This window comes from Mizuhopecten yessoensis, unplaced genomic scaffold, assembly GCF_002113885.1.
Source record: "Mizuhopecten yessoensis strain PY_sf001 unplaced genomic scaffold, ASM211388v2 scaffold357, whole genome shotgun sequence".
Classification (NCBI taxonomy): Eukaryota; Metazoa; Mollusca; class Bivalvia; order Pectinida; family Pectinidae; genus Mizuhopecten; species Mizuhopecten yessoensis.
In genome coordinates, this window is record NW_018403506.1 from 834,792 (window position 1) to 852,495 (window position 17,704).

The window sequence follows — 17,704 nt, forward strand, 5'->3', positions numbered from 1 at the left end:
CATCTATATATGAATGCCATTCCATGCTGAAGGGGGAATTCGATACTACCTCTCCTTTAAGTCTCAACATAAGGCCATTCATTTCCACTACAGTTGATCCGCGACGTGTAGCGTCAATTGATGACGACGACTTTGCAGAATATGATGTCACAGAACACAAGGAGTTGTCCCTAGGGATACCCGAGCGGTTCGGTAGGATTCCGGTCTAATGTTGTTTTGTCTTATTGGTTAGAGTAGTGATCCATGTCATGCATGCTTTTAACTTCACATTTTATGGTTAGAAAGTAGAACTTTGTTTCTTTGTTCGACTATTTTATTAATATTTCTAATTTACTGTGGTTCAAGGAATCTCATTGGTTTAACCCTTATCTTTGACTTCTATCCAACCTTGACCTTTGACCTCTGCCTCTCCTTGTCTTCTGACCTCATGTATTAATAGTTGGTTGATCCTATGGTGGTTCTGTAGTCAAACTTTCCCACATGTTCTTTAACACCCTTTGGTTTATTGGTTTGGCACCTGCCAGCAGATGTAAATTACTGACATCGCTAACTTCTCTCTTGAGATAGCAACTTGTCAGAAAAGAAACTACTGAAGAATCTGACCTTTTCATCCACCTTTCACCTTCTTCAAGATGTTGTACAGTTAAATGTCATTTGCACAAAGGATTGGTATTCACAGTACATGTATATATTGATAGTTAGTCTTATATCAGGAAAACACTGACAGTTAATCAACAATAGAACGGATATTTGACAGACTCATTGTATAAATATTGACAGTTAATCATGATGCATTTGTTGACAGTGACTCATAATACATATAATGACAGTGACTCATAGTACACCTGTTGACAGTGACTCATAATACATATAATGACAGTGACTCATAGAACATATGTTGACAGTGACTTATAGTACATATAATGACAGTGACTCATAGTACATATGTGGACAGTGACTTATAGTACATATAATGACAGTGACTCATAGTACATATGTTGACAGTGACTTATAGTACATATAATGACAGTGACTCATAGTACATATGTTGAGATGACTTAGAGTACATATGATGATTGTGACTCAGAGTACATATGTAATACATATGTTGACAGTGACTCATAGTACATATGACAATTGACTCATAGAACACATGTTGACAGGGACTCATAATACATATGTTGACAGTGACTCAGTGCATTTGTTGACAATGACTTAGTGCATTTGTTGACAATGACTCATAGTACATATGTTGAGATGACTTAGAGTACATATGATGATTGCGACTCAGAGTACATATATGTAGTACATATGTTGACAGTGACTCATAGTACATATGATGACAATTGACTCATAGAACACATGCTGACAGTGACTCAGAGTACATATGTTGACCGACTCATAGCACATATGTTGACAGGGACTCATAATACATATGTTGACAGTGACTCAGAGTACATTTGTTGACAGTGACTTAGTGCATTTGTTGACAATGACTCATAGTACATATGTTGACAGTACCGCATAGTACATGTTGGCATTGACTTATAGTACATATGTTGATAGTGACTCATAGTTCATATGTTGACAATGACACGGTATATATGTTGACAGTGACTTAGTGCATTTGTTGACAATGACTCATAGTACATATGTTGACAGTACCGCATAGTACATGTTGACAGGGACTCATAATACATATGTTGATAGTGACTCATAGTTCATATATTGACAGTGACTCGGTACATATGTTGACAGTGACTCAGTACATTTGTTGACAGTGACTCATAATACAGTGACTCAGTACATATGTTGAAAGTGACTCAAAGTACATATTTTGACAGTGACTCAAAGTACATATTTTTGACAGTGATCTGTACTTAATGACCCTTTCACAACAAAGTTTTTGCCTTGTCTCACTTTGGTTCATGTTGTGTTATATTGGTGAACATTAGATGCTACTAGATTTCTAACACTGCCAGTGACAACAATAGATATTGTCTGATTAGATGTAACCCTAGATAGTACGATGTTGTGTGGAAGTCATTCCTTGTCTGAACGTACATGTGTTCATTGCACAATTGATGCACCTGTGTCCAGTGCGTCTCTTGCACTTGATGTTACTGCTAAGGAAATATGTATATGCTATGGAGAGGGGAAGGGTGGGGGGTGCTTCACATTGTATTGCCTATCATGTTTGTCATAGTCTCATAGCACTATAACCACAGGTTCGGAAACTGAATGGCGCTTCAAACATTCCTTCATCACAAAATTTGCCCATTTTCTACTTGTACCTGGTACAAGTCTGAAAACACTTCAATCAATTTGTAACAAATTGTAACAAAAATACATATTTTTTTAAAACCCAAAGCATAACAAAATTCTTGTTTCTTCTTTAAAATTTTGACTTTTTCACTTTAAGTCAAGTTTTATTCAAACATTTTAACATGGATTTTTGTCATAAGCATTCTAAATAGAATATGAGTTTGAAGAAAGACATCTGTTTTTTAGCTTTCTCAAGTATCTTATTTATGATACTCTTCATTCTGGAAAAAAAAACAGAGGTCTCAATTTATGGAGATAAGTGTTACTATAGAAATCTGGGTCAGTTAAAATAATTGCAGAGTGAAAAGTGATTTATAAGGCACTAATGTAATTGGCATGTATAAAGCAAGCTATTATCACATAATGTCAAATCAAAACTACAGTACTCAAGACTAGAGACCTAACTCCGGGTCTAGCGATAACAATAACCAGGAGTTAATGCTAAAGGGTCGGATCAATTTTTCAGAGAGAAAAAAAAGGGAGCCTATATTCTGTTATGTATAAATGATAATATGTCCATCTCAATTTTTATCAATATTTTGAATTTGTTACAAGCAGGAAATGTTTTACTTATTTGAATTCATGAAGAGTGTCTTTTTAAATTGGAAGATTAATGTAAATTATGAAAATAAGCTGATTCATATAAGGTATCGACAAAAAGACAAAGCCGGAGAAATTCTAATGACGAAAATTGATGAGAGTATTTATTGTGTTTAGTACCCGTAGCTCAGAGAAGTGGTCCAATTTATTATGAACCGGGAGAGGAAGACCAAGACTCTGAGGAAGATGAAGTTCTCGACTTCACAACACCTAAACATCTAGGTCATCCAGGTCAGAAGGATGTTTGCATGACAGGAGAATCTCATTGTATCTGCTTTTTTCCCCCCGATTCAAATTTTCGGCTTTCCTCCACCTTTCCACCCTTGATTAATTTACGGTAGTTGTCAGTTGTGTTTTTGTTTCTCTTTTGTTTTAATGCACTGCTTTCGTTGTCAGTGAATGAGTAGATTTCATTAACCCTCACTGTTATAGGTGCGGGGAGTGATCATGAGCGTAGGTGTTTGTCTTCTGTGTTGATGCGTTAACTCCCACGGTTCCTAATTCATTGCCATTCTTCGAACGGTTTTTACTGATTGCAGATTATTAGAACGTTGAGAGTGTTTTTATTGATTTAGCGTAAAAAGCCAAGGTTATTTTCATACTCTGTATCAATTCCACAACAATACTGTGCATCTGTGTTAGATACAATACAGGCTTAATTAACATCAGCCCCATCATGCTCAGTGTTACAATAAAGGACATATCAGTAATATAATGGCACGTCTGACAGAACATTCAGGAAAAGACTCGATTTCGATACATTACAAAACAAAAAACAAAACAAAAAAATAAAACAACACTTTTAGAAATTGACTTTAATTTTTGTATATATTATCATTTTAGTGGTGACTAGGGGGTTTACTCATCAGAAACTGTCTTTGAAATACAATTGTAGCTCTGATTGATATTTGAAGGATTTACCTGAGAAAGAGGTTGAATTGCTGTTTCTGTTGAATTCATATTTATTAGTGCATAAGTAAAAATATTTGTTGAATAGTATTTTAAATGAAAGATTAATGACTGATCCCTGCATTACTGATTATCAACAATACCTGTCTGAATAGAAATAATGGTGATGGCCATTGTATGACAGATGACAGTGTATGGTCAGGTGGAAATTGGGAGTTCTCTCATCCCTTGGATTGTTAAGGACATCCTCACAGATGAATTGGCTGTGTGTTAGAACATACTAGCTCATCAAATAACTTCAAAATATGGCTAATATGGCCAATTAAGTTTCCTATTTCTATGTTGAAAACAATGTGTAAGATCACTATTGGAAGATGAAAAATAGTTTGAAATAAGTGAATAGCCTCTGAAATAATTGAATATCCTTTTTCAAGAAAAAGTACAGATATTATTTCAAACTCAAATGTTCTCTTATGGTGATATTTTTCATTATTCTCAAATAAAGACCACCAAAATGATTTCGGTTTCATGACATATCATAACCAAGATTTTTTTCTCTGGCTTTAATTTTCCATAGGTAAAATTAAGGTAAAACTTTCACTGAGCTAATGTGGACAATTTGTGAAACCAAGGCAAGACCCCAACTCTCTTCTTCCTGAAGATATTGATGTTTTTCACAATCATCAACGTTCTTAACTCCGTCTTCTGTGGAATTGTGACCTTGTATTGTCATCTTGGTTTTTCCTGGTAGATACCAGCTGCCCAATGAGTGTGAATCTCATCAATATTAGTTGGAAAGATAATAGATTGAATCTCTGAAGATGGCTGTTGGGTGTTTGTAATGTATGAAAGGTCAAGGTCATTGATTTTTGGTATGGCGTGTAATTTTTATTTCATTTTACACCAGTATTATTTCAATTTTCGTTTAATTTCTTTTCTGTACATTTTGTGTTGTACATGTACTGTGACTTCAAGTGCTGTAGTGAGCTTGTACCAACACTCTTCAAATTTCTTATGAAATAGATTTTTATCTCCCTTTACTTCATATATGTAACCCCTTAGTATTTTTATGATGAAATGCAATTATTTTGACTCACTAAAACAGAAATATACATATATTTATTTCAAAATATAAAAACAGTTTCCTCAGAGAGATCAATTTCAATTATTTCTTCGATATTTTCCTAAGGTTGAGCATCTGATCATAACATCATAGATTTTGGTTGGAAAATTGCTACAAGCTGAACAACTACAGCAACTGTTCTCAGCACCCTAGATCTTGGTTTAAATCGAACAACAGGTTATACAATTATTCTTATCGCCTGATATCTGGGTGTGGTACCTACCATAGGTAAACAACTGTTTATATCACCTGAGATCTGAGTGTAGTACCTACCATAGGTAGTACAACTGTTTATATCACCTGATATCTGAGTGTAGTACCTACCATAGGTAGTACAACTGTTTATATCACCTGATATCTGGGTGTGGTACCTACCATAGGTAAACAACTGTTTATATCACCTGATATCTGGGTATGGTACCTACCATAGGTAGGACAACTGTTTATGTCACCTGATATCTGGGTGTGGTACCTAACATAGGTAGGACAACTGTTTATATCACCTGAGATCTGGGTGTAGCACCTACCATAGGAAGTACAACTCTTTATATCACCTGATATCTGGGTGTGGTACCTACCATAGGTAAACAACTGTTTATATCACCTGATATCTGGGTATGGTACCTACCATAGGTAGGACAACTGTTTATTTCACCTGATATCTGGGTGTAGTACCTACCATAGGTAGGACAACTGTTAATATCACCCGAGATCTGGGTGTAGTACCTACCATAGGTAGGACAACTGTTTATTTCACCTGATATCTGGGTGTGGTACCTACAATAGGTAGTACAACTGTTTATATCACCTGATATCTGGGTGTAGTACCTACCATAGGTAGTACAACTGTTTATATCACCTGAGATCTGGATGTGGTACCTACCATAGGTAGGACAACTGTTTATTTCACCCGATATCTGGGTGTGGTACCTACCATAGGTAATACAACTGTTTATATCACCTGAGATCTGGATGTGGTACCTACCATAGGTAATACAACTGTTTATATCACCTGAGATCTGTGTGTGTTACCTAACATAGCCAGACTACTGTGTATATCACCTGAGATCTGGATGTGGTACCTACGATAGGTAGAAAAACTAACATCTTGATTTGATTCTAAACATAGATTGAAAAACTGTTCATATTCCTTGGATCTGGGATTTAATTCAACTATAGGTTGAGCAACTTTTCGTAGCACCCAAAACCAAGGTTTATGATATTGATATAACTCTGACTTTCAGAGGCTGAAGGTAGATGCAAAAATTTAGAGAGTTGGAAAATATTTACTCCAGAATCCAGCAAGTTATTTGCAAGTTGTGTAAATGTTTGAATATTGCCTGAAAATATTGGCATTTTTAATACAACGTTCTTGGTAAAAGGCTAAACAACAGGAATCATTGTTGAAGTAAATTCTCACAAATATATTAACATTCAAAGACAGTCATTATTCTGATAATTGAATCACAAAATATTCCTATAGGGGGTAATTGTCAACCTGTCCTTCATATGGTAGATTGACCCCCAAAAAGGAAATGATATAATCTTTGATACATGATGTCAGGTAGGTAAACATGGTCAGGAATGTCCATGTAATATGCTATTATTTTAAATAACATTGAACAATGATATACCTCTCGCATGAGGCAAGTCAATTTTATTGATATTTTACAAATTATGTTCTAATGTAATGAATGGAGCTCAGTTCAGTAATTTGTTTATGAAGAATTTTGAATTGACAATTTGTTTGATGTAAACAACTCCAAAATATGACGATCAGTGAATTTGTTCTCATGTCAGCCATATTGTTTCTCTGCAGAAGACAGACAACCCCAGGGAGCTGAGGGAGACGAGGAAGGATCAGCAACGTAGGTAACACACACCCTCAAGTAATTTAAACTGTAATGTTGTTTGGTGGCTGTTTTGGGGACACTCAAAACTGTTTTCCTAAGGAGTAAGATGCAGTTCTTAAGATCTTCCTCTGCAATGAAAACCTTTTCTGAAACATAAGATGTACATGTATCTTCATCTACAAGAACGTTTTCCTTTTGGAAAACTTAAGTTAAGGAATTTCCTGAAATTAAGGAATGTTCATGAAACTGGGGTCAGTTTTAACTCTTCCCAAAACAGCAATCAAACAAAAGATTTGTTACTAAAGATACCTGTATGTTCATTGGAAAACAGCTAACCATTTTTATTTTTATACCAAGTTTCCAAAGAAATATGAGAAATTATTGTGCATGGTACATTTTATTGTGAAAGAGAACAGAAAAGAATAGCTGAAAATTATTCATTACCTTTACTATAGTGCATAAGGTATCAATTTGATATATTGTGTTTGTTATAATGCATTCAGCTTGAACCAAAAGTGGGGACAGCAACAAATCAATGTGTCTGTCTTATTCATATTCCTGATTAATTCTTACAAATTACAAGAGTTGTTTTCCGTTGTAGACTATACATGAAGAAAGAGATTCACACAAAGACTGTGTTGAAGGAGGGACAGGAACAGACGTTTGTCACGGAGGAGTCGCGTATCCAACAGGACAATGAACCCCCAGAGGAGCTCCGTGACAGTATGAGACAAATTATTGACCAGTTCATGGAACACGGAGGGGAAAAGGAGACTACCTCCAAAGCCCTGGAGCACGACGTGTAATAACTCATCATAAAGAACATTGAACAGTCATAGGAGTTCCATTAAATCATATACATAAGGCTTAACTTTTCGCAAATTACATTTATGCCTGGTTTGCATTTTCGCACACAGATGACTTTTGTTATTAAAGCTTATGTTATCAGTTTTTACGATAAATTGTGCAGATTGGATTTTGAAACAATTTTTTAATAATGTACGAAACATGTACATCATGTTACTTTGAAGAGTTTTTCCTTAAACGAATTGTTTTTTTCTTAAAACGAAAAAAATATTCAAATGTTAGTTTTAGTCAAGATTTCTTGGCCCCTATAGAATACGATTTTGCTTGTTAAATAATAAGATATGACAATGTATCTTTGCTTTATAGTATCAGTTTTAACTGCATAAACTCCAAGTTCCAATTATAAAATAGGAATAAATTTCTAACTTGAATGTCAAGGATTTTCACTCCTAGTTTAAATAAATGAGGTTCCATTGTATATGGGCCCTCTGAGATCTGATATGGCAGTACGGAGAAAATTATCATAGATCTGTATATTTTCTAATTTCATTAATTCACCATGCTTCAAGATCGGTATTAACTTGTTGATAATGTTGTAGAATACTACTGTTTGCATGAGCTGTTGCAGTACTTATGTACTTATATCATATATATACAGTTTTGGAAATGTAATTGGAGCCTTGCTGTCTATAAATAGCTCCTCTGTTTTGTAATGTTTATCAAAGATTTACATATTTTGTTGACAATGAATGCGTAGCTTCATTGATAACTTATCTCTACATTTATGTACAGGTCTTCCTTCGTTTCTTGTTTTTTCATTCCCATTTCCTGTTTACCTTATTAAGAAAATTCATTATTTTTTTGTTTTATGTTTTATGTGTATTCAAGAAATGGAAACAAGACTATTTTGTCATGAAACTTATACAGACTTACCATTGATTTACCACCATTTAGTAAAGGACCCCAATCAAACAAACCATGTGCTTTCAGAGACAACATAGGGAAATCTACTTGTCCTTCTTCCAAAGACACATGGATTTCATTGTATACAAGGATGGATACCAAACACTGACATACCCAAAAGAAAGTGTATAGATGGTTGGGGAGCTTTCCCTAATCACGTTACTCGTCTCCGAGACTATTAAACAACCCGTCAACAGTCTTGTGCACTGGACTGGAACTGGCCCTCCAGTTCCACTGCACAATTCTTGCAAAGTAGTTAACATTGTAAAATTTGAATGATTGAACTTTCAAATTGATGTGATTATATGAATTTTTAAGTAATTAAACTTCAAAATTTATGGTTGTGTGCAAGTGTGCCAGGGGAGACAACTTGATCATGAAGGGAGATAAATATGTGAAAAGAAAACAAGATCAGAGGTAAAATGTGCATGAATTTATTTCAATTCAGAAGTTTCAGAATGAAAAGTAGCATCATTAATTGGTTAATCAGTTTTGATTGGATCTTTTCTAGTGTACTTTTTCTTTGTGTGGCATGCTCACTTTGTACTTACATCAAACTTAACTTACTACTTATAATGATTGATTAATATATAAACAAAAATTACATTTTTTTTCTAGAGAAACAACTGCTCTAGTATGGTACATATTAATTATTGTATTTATAAGATGCAAAGTCTGTTATTCCTTACAAGTTGTATATTTAACATTGGTATTTTTCATGTGAAAGGAACACATGACTTAAATAATAGGTTTGGAAACTTTAATGAGAAAATGTGAAGGGATTATCTTGTTTAATCCAAATTGATATAATTCCAGACTTTGCATCTTTTCTTTTGAAACATGACATTTTTAAATTGAGGAGAAATGAAAGATGATAAAACATTTAAAGGGAGATGATTTTTATGATTAATTTGTACACTCCCTCCTGATGATTGTGTAATAGATACCTATATATTTGTGCATCTCTCTGACTACCCTCTGTAGGTCCATGTTTGTACCCTTGTATAGCCGCATATTTGAAATAAAAGCTTCATTACACATAGTCGTTTGTTCTTGTTCTGTTTTCATCAGAAGTAGGACCCTGAATCACCAACAATAATATGTTTAACTTTTTTCAACAAAATAGCTTGAATGTTACTGAATTACAATTGTAGATTTTCCCATAACGTTTTGGGGGAAAATAAAAAGTTGATATTTTCGTCTTTTATGACAATTTTACAGTACTTGTGATTGAAATTTACTTTTTATTTTTTATTTTGGAAAATGCAATCTTCAAATCTGATATATTTTTATCAATGTGAACAAAAATGGTTATGAAAAATTGGTCATCAAATTGACACATTAGTATCAACACCATTTTCGAAGAAACTCAACACAAGAAACTGAAGTTCTTGGAACAGCAAAAGTCAGTGTTGACACTGTCAGACAGGTGACATCATACAGTGGTCACCGGTGGCCAATTTATATTATAGTCTCGGACAGAGCATGCATTCCATTCTCTATGCAATGCAGTTTGAGGATACAGAGCAAATGGTTTTTTAGCTCACCTGGCACGAAGTGCCAAGTGAGCTTATACCATGGCGCGGCGTCCGTCCGTCCGTCCGTCCGTCCATCCGGTGTCCGGCGTCAATATTTTACTTTAAACGACTTCTTCTTAATAACCGAAAGGCCTAGGGTGATGATATTTGGCCAGATGTAAACTGGGATGAAGGGCTACAAAGTTTGTTAAAATTAATGACCTTCACCCGATTTCAAGGTCACAGGGGTCAAATATGTTAAAAACTTTAAACTTCTTCTTCTCGATAACCAAACTGCCCAGGGAGATGATATTTGGCCAGTAGCATGCGTGGGTAAAGGGCTACCAAGTTTGTTCAAATGAATGACCTTCAATTATATTCAAGGTCACAGGGGTCAATTGTCTTAAAAAACCTTTAAACAACTTCTTCTGAATAACCAAAATGCCCAGGGTGATGATATTTGGCCAGTAGCATGCTGAGATGAAGGGCTACAAAGTTTGTTCAAATGAANTTCTGAATAACCAAAAGGCTCAGGATGTTGATATTTAGTCAGTAGCATGCTGGGATCAAGGACTACTATGTTTGTTAAAGTGAATGACTTTGACTTATATTCAAGGTCACAGGGGTCAAATTTGTTTAAAATCTTTAAACGACCTCTTCTGAATAACCATGGGTCCCAGGATGTTGATACTTTGCAAGTTGCATCCTGAGATGAAAGGCTATAAAATTTGTTCAACATTATGACTTTGTTCGACTTTCAATCACAGGGATGAAATGTTTTAAAAAAATTAACAGGCTCTTTTGAATGAATTTTAATCATAAATACTGATATTTTGCCTGTAGCTTTATTTTAAATCACTTTTAAGGTTACAAGTGTGAGATTTATACCAGGTGAGTGATGCAGGCCCATTGGGCCTCTTGTTATTGTGGGGGGTGAATATTAAAAAACACTTCAGAATTATGTACATGACCTGAAATCAAACATTCACTGTTATCATTTGTGTACAATAATTTACAGAAGTTATCATTAACAAGAAACTGAATGATAGGTAAGCATGGAATTGCCTTCAGTTGCATTCAGAGGCAATATGAATGCCAGCTGGACAAAGGCAAATTCAACACAGCACTAGCACTTTATTTGTCTGTGTGTGATTCATAACTGTCTATGAATGCCAATGAATGCCAACTAGAAACAGTTTATTATTTTTTGGAATCTATAAATCATAGAAAATTCACACTCCGGGAGTCAGTGGATAAATTACTGTCTGGAATGCTGCATGATTTGTCTGTTATCTGGGTTTTTACGTTCTCCCATCAGTCAAGGTCATATCAAGATGGTGTCAATGGATGACTGGGCCTCTTTAAAGTGCTTTCTCACTGAAATGACATAACCGGGACACGATAACATGACGCTCCACCGGTCGCATTATACTGGCAACAGATCAACCAGTCCTTACTGTCACCCTTTTAACACTGACATATCAAGCAAACGGCATTGCCGACTTTAGAGACTTTGGTTTGTCCGGTCAGAGACAGAATCCAACCCTCACCACCAAGGCATTACAATAGGTAACAACAGGTACAGTGTGTATTCTTTTCTCAATCTCCAACCAACCCGTGGGGTTGGCACTGCTGCGTGATGGAAGTAATTGGTTTCCTGTGATAGGAGTCGAATACTGTCAGACAGTTTGACGGCAATTCAGAATATATGCTTCTGGCGTATCTATAACTATTTTTGTTAAGTGTGTTACGTTCGTCTTTATATGACAACTAGGTCTATTTCGGAAACAACACAAGATGGACGGGAGCTGTGATTACCGATACCAGTTATAAATCGAAAGACTGCAAAAGTGGACATTTTTGCGTGTGGAAATGTTCGCGTTTGTGATTGTTTGAACTGATCAATATGAGAATTTTCGCGTTGACAAAGGTTCTGAAATCTATTTATCTAAATATCTTTTTATTTAATATTCGCGTTTGGATACTTTCGCGTTAATTTTTTTAACGCGAAAAACGCAATCATTTCCACACCGCGAAAATGTCCACTTTAACAGTATATAACTCGCCGTTTTAATAGCGTTTTTGGCTTAATCTGCTTATCAAAAGTCCCATTATCCTTCATTGTTTTGTTTTTTTCCTTCGGGTACTTCGGTTTTCCTCCACCAGCAAAACCTGGCTCGTCCTTAATGAACAAAGCTGTTAATAGGACGTAAAGCGCAAACAAACCAAACCATCGTTCTTTCACAGAAGAAGAAAAAGAAATGTCTACGTCATATCAGGTCTGGACAACGTATTCTAGTGAAAGTACGTTTATATTTTATCAGCTGTCAGTGATCCCGTATCAAGCATGAATTTCGTGCTCATAACAACTTTCTAGTAACGTGCTGAAAGCATGCGACACATTCAAAAAGTGAAGTCTATACGACTAAAACGACATTCTTTGTTCCTCCTTGTATTTGGAAAAGTGTGAAAATTTAATAATTTATCACCGACACAAGAAATTGGAATCAAACACAGAAAATGAATTTGAGCACGAAAACGGCTTCACTGAAACGCGGACTTCAAAAACTCCTCGACTACATGGAACTGCAGAATTGCACAGTGTTCAATAAATGCTGAAGTGATGGAATCTACTCCACGTAATTATAATTTACATGTAATTCTGTAGCAGACTAGGACGGAATATGTTCCCTATGGTAGCCGGTTAGGGCCAAATTGCAAATCTCGTGATCTTGCTCCCTCGACCTAAAGGCAAAAACGCCAATACACAACGGCGAAATCCCTCGCCGTCGTCGTATTTTCACGTTTTTGTCTTTATGTTTTCGCGTTTTTCGCCTTTAGGTCGAGGTAGCGAGATAATGAGATTTGTGATTTAGCCATAAACAGCAACATAGTTTCCTTCGTGAATATAGTTTAAAGGAAGTGTCGACAGGTTCGTGTCACTGCAATGGTCTTACCGTAGATCATGACCCTTTATCAATATGGTCAAAACCCCGATTGTTTGTTACGTTTAATTTTCTCAGATTAATGTAACTAAGCAACCAATCTGATAAATATACATGTATGATTCATTATGGTGGGATATATTCTCATTTGCATTAGCTTCCATGAACCACGGAAATGACAAGGAAAGAAATGATTATAATAATATTTATTCAGTGATGTCCTTGTGGTTAGTATTCAAAACAAATTCTAAGAAAGAGTCTCATTTCATATCAAAATCATCTGAATAATTTCAAAATCATTAAAACCAGAAGACTGTCCGAGTCAATAATATCGATGGTTAGCTGTAGATACTCTAGAAACAAAATGAACTTTATTGAATTCCCAACAATTCTACAACAACTTTCATTAGCTTATATTAGCCACTCTTGTTTGCCTGGATGTTAGGGGTTTGAAAATGAGAGGTGACCAGATTACTCCCGGGCAGGTGACCCGTACCTTGACACGTCCGATCGGGGAATTAAACCCCAGCAGTCATATTGAAAGGTGATGGCGCTATCCAGTGCGCCATCCGAATGCCCGACAGATATTTTGAGCCAGACAGAGGAAGTAAATTACATATGGCATTAGATTGCCTCGAATTAGATATTGTTGATTTCTGGTAAAATCGAACAAGATCGCATATTGGGACACCGTGGTTAGACATTATGACATAAGTGTTGAATTGTTCTTCTTTCAAACTTTGAACCATTCTTAAAAGTTCTGCAATGGCTTATTTCATTTTTATTGCGTATTAGTGTTTGTTTTTATGAAACGGAAAAGATGTTTAAAACACCCGCCCGGCAGCACTGCAATCAGAGTCGAGTGAAATGGATTATCGATCACAAAGTGTAACTTACCCGACACGTAAAGAAAAAATGCACGTTCATATAAGGGGATTTTGTTGGTCTCAAATGTTAATTATTTGAGGTAAAATGCACAAAGTTCAAGAAGGAAAGAACATTGATTCCTAACAAGTGAAGTTGAGCCACAAGACACACATCCCTATTGTAACATGACATCGTAATTGGATACGAACCCAAATGTGTCGACGTGTTTGATATTGACGGGATAAAGTCTTGTGAAACAAACTTTTTCGGAAGTATTATTCTTTCATTCAAGTTGTGTTTAAATGTGTCTATAGTTAGGTATTATCCTCTTTTCTATTAGGCCAAAAAAAAAGTTTGTTTCAGTGAACATGTCTGAAAAAAATAGGGTAGGTCGGTAGACAAATAGTTTTATTTTAATGTTATTTTATTTTTATTTTTGTGAATTAATATTGGCTTAATATTTTGCTGTATTTCAAATTTTACAATGCATTTCCACACATTACAATGGCTATTATTTTGTCAAGAATAAGGTCAGACTCTCAGAACAGGAAGAAAGTACACTTTGATGAGTGGCTGTGAACTTTGCCTGGCTAATAATTTAATCTTGGATAAACTGTACAAGTAGGTGATAAAATATCTAGGGTCCTCAGTAAATTATAGTAGTAGGTACGATGTATGTCGCCTGTTTTTCTTCAGTTGTAACATTGTTCCACATCTTCATTTCGCCATTTTGTATACCTTTTGTTTAAACGTCAATAAACTTCTTATAAATGATAGTTTATTTTCTTTATTACTGCCTACTCCTGCTTTTATCTTCTTCTTTCAGAGTTCGGAAAATTCAACACGTTCCAATATGACTGCTTTCGCCATCATTATTTTTTTATGATGAAAAAAAGATACTAGCACGTGGTCAAAGTTCACGCTAAGTAGCATTGAAATCAGATTCCGGACAAATCGGTAAATGGGAAAAAATAAATTACGCATCGCAAAAACAAAATTACGTTACAGCAAATAACACTGAAATAGATTTTTTTTTTAAATCATGAAGTCTGCACAAAGTATCTATAAACGGCCAATCAATTTGGAGCGCAAACCAACTAAAGTGATACACCACGGACTTAGATTCTAATTCCGTGGTAACACGAACGAAGGTTTATTTCACTTTTCCTTTTTGTGAATTTGTATTTTTTGCTCTTTTCATAATCGTTTGAAATTTGGAAATCTGAAATAAATCAATGATAGTCATTATGACCCTGAAAGGTGAGTTTGGATAAATGCACACACGTTTAAGAAGGAAAGAACGGCTATTCCAAATTAAATTTAGTCAAAAGATGTACACACTGTAAAACGATATTCGCTATTCTTAATTGGATTTAAACCCAAATGATAATTGGACATTGGTGGGATAAAAGTCAAACTCGTATCATGCTTCACTGCTCATGAAGAGTTGCTAGGGTTATTTTTCAGGACAAGTTAGCATTTCAACTCATTTTGTTAAAAAAATAATATACCACATTTCCCGTTGTTTGGAATCTTTGGAGAGTCGTTTGTTTGTCCATTGTCTCGTTCAAACTTCTGCAATTCAAAACTTTTAAATATGGCTGCCTTTTGGTGCAGACGACACTAATTTGGAAATGAAACTTTAATATTTCACGCATGCTCAACAGCAATGAAATTATAATATTACAATTGATTGGCTGATTGCACATGAAACAATATCGCGCCATTTTGATTGACAAGTAATACTCATTTCGGGGCGTGGTTTAACAGTTGTGTGACTTGGAAATTGGCGCTGACATTAGACTGTACAAATACACACCGTAGAAGATGTCGATTTCAAGTAATTCAAGCCAAAATCATGATGCCAACAATATTCAAATATCAAAATCATTTGGCAAGGATGAGGAAGTAATACAGGACGGTAAACCTTGACGAGAACAGCCATTTTCTATGTGCCATTAGCGCAGTTTTATAAATTCTATAAGTAAATTAATTTGAAATGAACCAGTAACTTCTAACTTTTTTTATTCATTAGATTATCGGTTTGTATGCACCTTTACGTCCATTTCAAAAGTAATTTAGACCTATTTGGATTTCCAGACATTTTGGTCCCTAGTATCACCGATGAACACCAACAGGACGAAACGGCTGCTTTATGCGGATGCGGTGTAATTCATTTTAGGCAACCGCACACTATATCTATCAAATTTCTAATTGTAAAAGTGCAATCACATGGCAAAGCATTTAAAATTTAATTGATTTCTCTTCACAAAATTATGAATGTACAGAGAAAACATATTTACAACAGTATACAACATCAAATGTAATATGTATGGAGGACAACCATGTGACTTTTATTATACAAAATTTTGATAATTTGCATAAACTTAAAAAAATAATTGTTTATATTCATTAGTCTGAGAACTTAATAATATTTGATATTGCATAATAGCATTAAATATATATATATGTATTCTGTAGACAGAAAGGAACATTTTAATAAGTATGAAATTCGTCACCATGAATGTCAAAGCGTCTCGTGTAGAAAACCGTGGCTAACTAAATTTATCAATGTGTCTTTGGTAAAGAGTCTGTCAAAGTCTCTCCGATAGAGAAAATAAATGTCCTCAGATGGGGAGGCATGACAGACAAGGTCATATTAACACAGTGTACTCAGATGGGGACTTACGACAGACAAGGTCATATTAGTTTTGCGTACTTGAATGTTGTGCCACGTTACAGTCTTTCCGATTTCTTTCGCTGTATCTTTCGCTGAAATCCAAACCGTACGATGTCTTGATTCTATTTCAATGACTTACTGATAATGTTCATCCGGTCCGCATAAATTGATAAAAAGTCCATTATTATTCAGCTACATTTTTTTTTATTAAAGAAAAATGTTAATTTTGGATTAAAATCAAGTACAAATGTACGTGTTTCTCTTTAATTTGCTACTCAGCAATGCATTTGTATTAGAATACAATTTTGAAAATATTACGAAAAAAATTCATATTGATATCTCCTGAAGGCTAATGAAGCTGCAGTGACCGTAAATGGTGTCATTAAAAATATACTGTAAATACCAGTGTTTTCCCCTTTTCACTTGAGCTTATCAATTGAATCCGTTACATTTGTAGAGGGGGTGGGGTTGGTATTTTTCATGTTAAGATAAATGTCGAAAGAAACTTCTGTTATATTGGCACACGCTAACAATCAATAAATATTTGTGTCTCAAGTGGGAGATCAATTCAGAATGGCAAGGTTTCCGATTTGATGCACGGATGAATCTTTAAAATAAAACTGCATTTATGATTACGTAACGATCGATTAATTTACATATTGATGTACGACAAGTAAAAATTACTCCTTTAATTCAAGTTACGTTTATTTCTGGTTAAGGTCTTTTGTTTATTCACTAAATATCAATCACTATTATATGCTTATTTGATACCAGTTCATCAATTTACTGATGTATGTGTGACCACGTAATTAGATTAAATCTGTGGTGTGACGAAGCATTTATATCTCGCATCGATACCTTGATAATGTGTGTCAATCATTTTTGCTATCGATCCGAACTTCGGCAAGTCTAATAGCAGTAAATTTATTCTGGAAATATTTCCAAGATAAATAATTAAAAATATAACAAACATCTTTAAATTGAAAAGAAGGCAAATATTACCAGTAAATAAATCGATTTAAATAGCGTCGATATTATATAAAATAAGAAATAAATCATTGTTTCTAATTTAGACCAATCAGATGCTTTGAAAATCTCAAAAGGTTCAAGTAACG

General features: G+C 34.8%; 1 protein-coding gene across 1 annotated transcript in view; it reads left to right on the forward strand.

Moving 5' to 3' along the window:
- Positions 1-9,622, forward strand: part of LOC110446561 (titin-like) — a 210,776-nt gene extending 201,154 nt beyond the window's left edge. Inside the window, exons 55-58 of the mRNA XM_021491768.1 lie at positions 94-192; positions 3,043-3,156; positions 6,777-6,825; positions 7,412-9,622. Of these exons, the coding sequence (XP_021347443.1) occupies positions 94-192; positions 3,043-3,156; positions 6,777-6,825; positions 7,412-7,616 (467 nt within the window). The 3' untranslated portion in view covers positions 7,617-9,622. The remainder of the gene's footprint in view (positions 1-93; positions 193-3,042; positions 3,157-6,776; positions 6,826-7,411) is intronic.
- Positions 9,623-17,704: the final 8,082 nt, after the last annotated feature.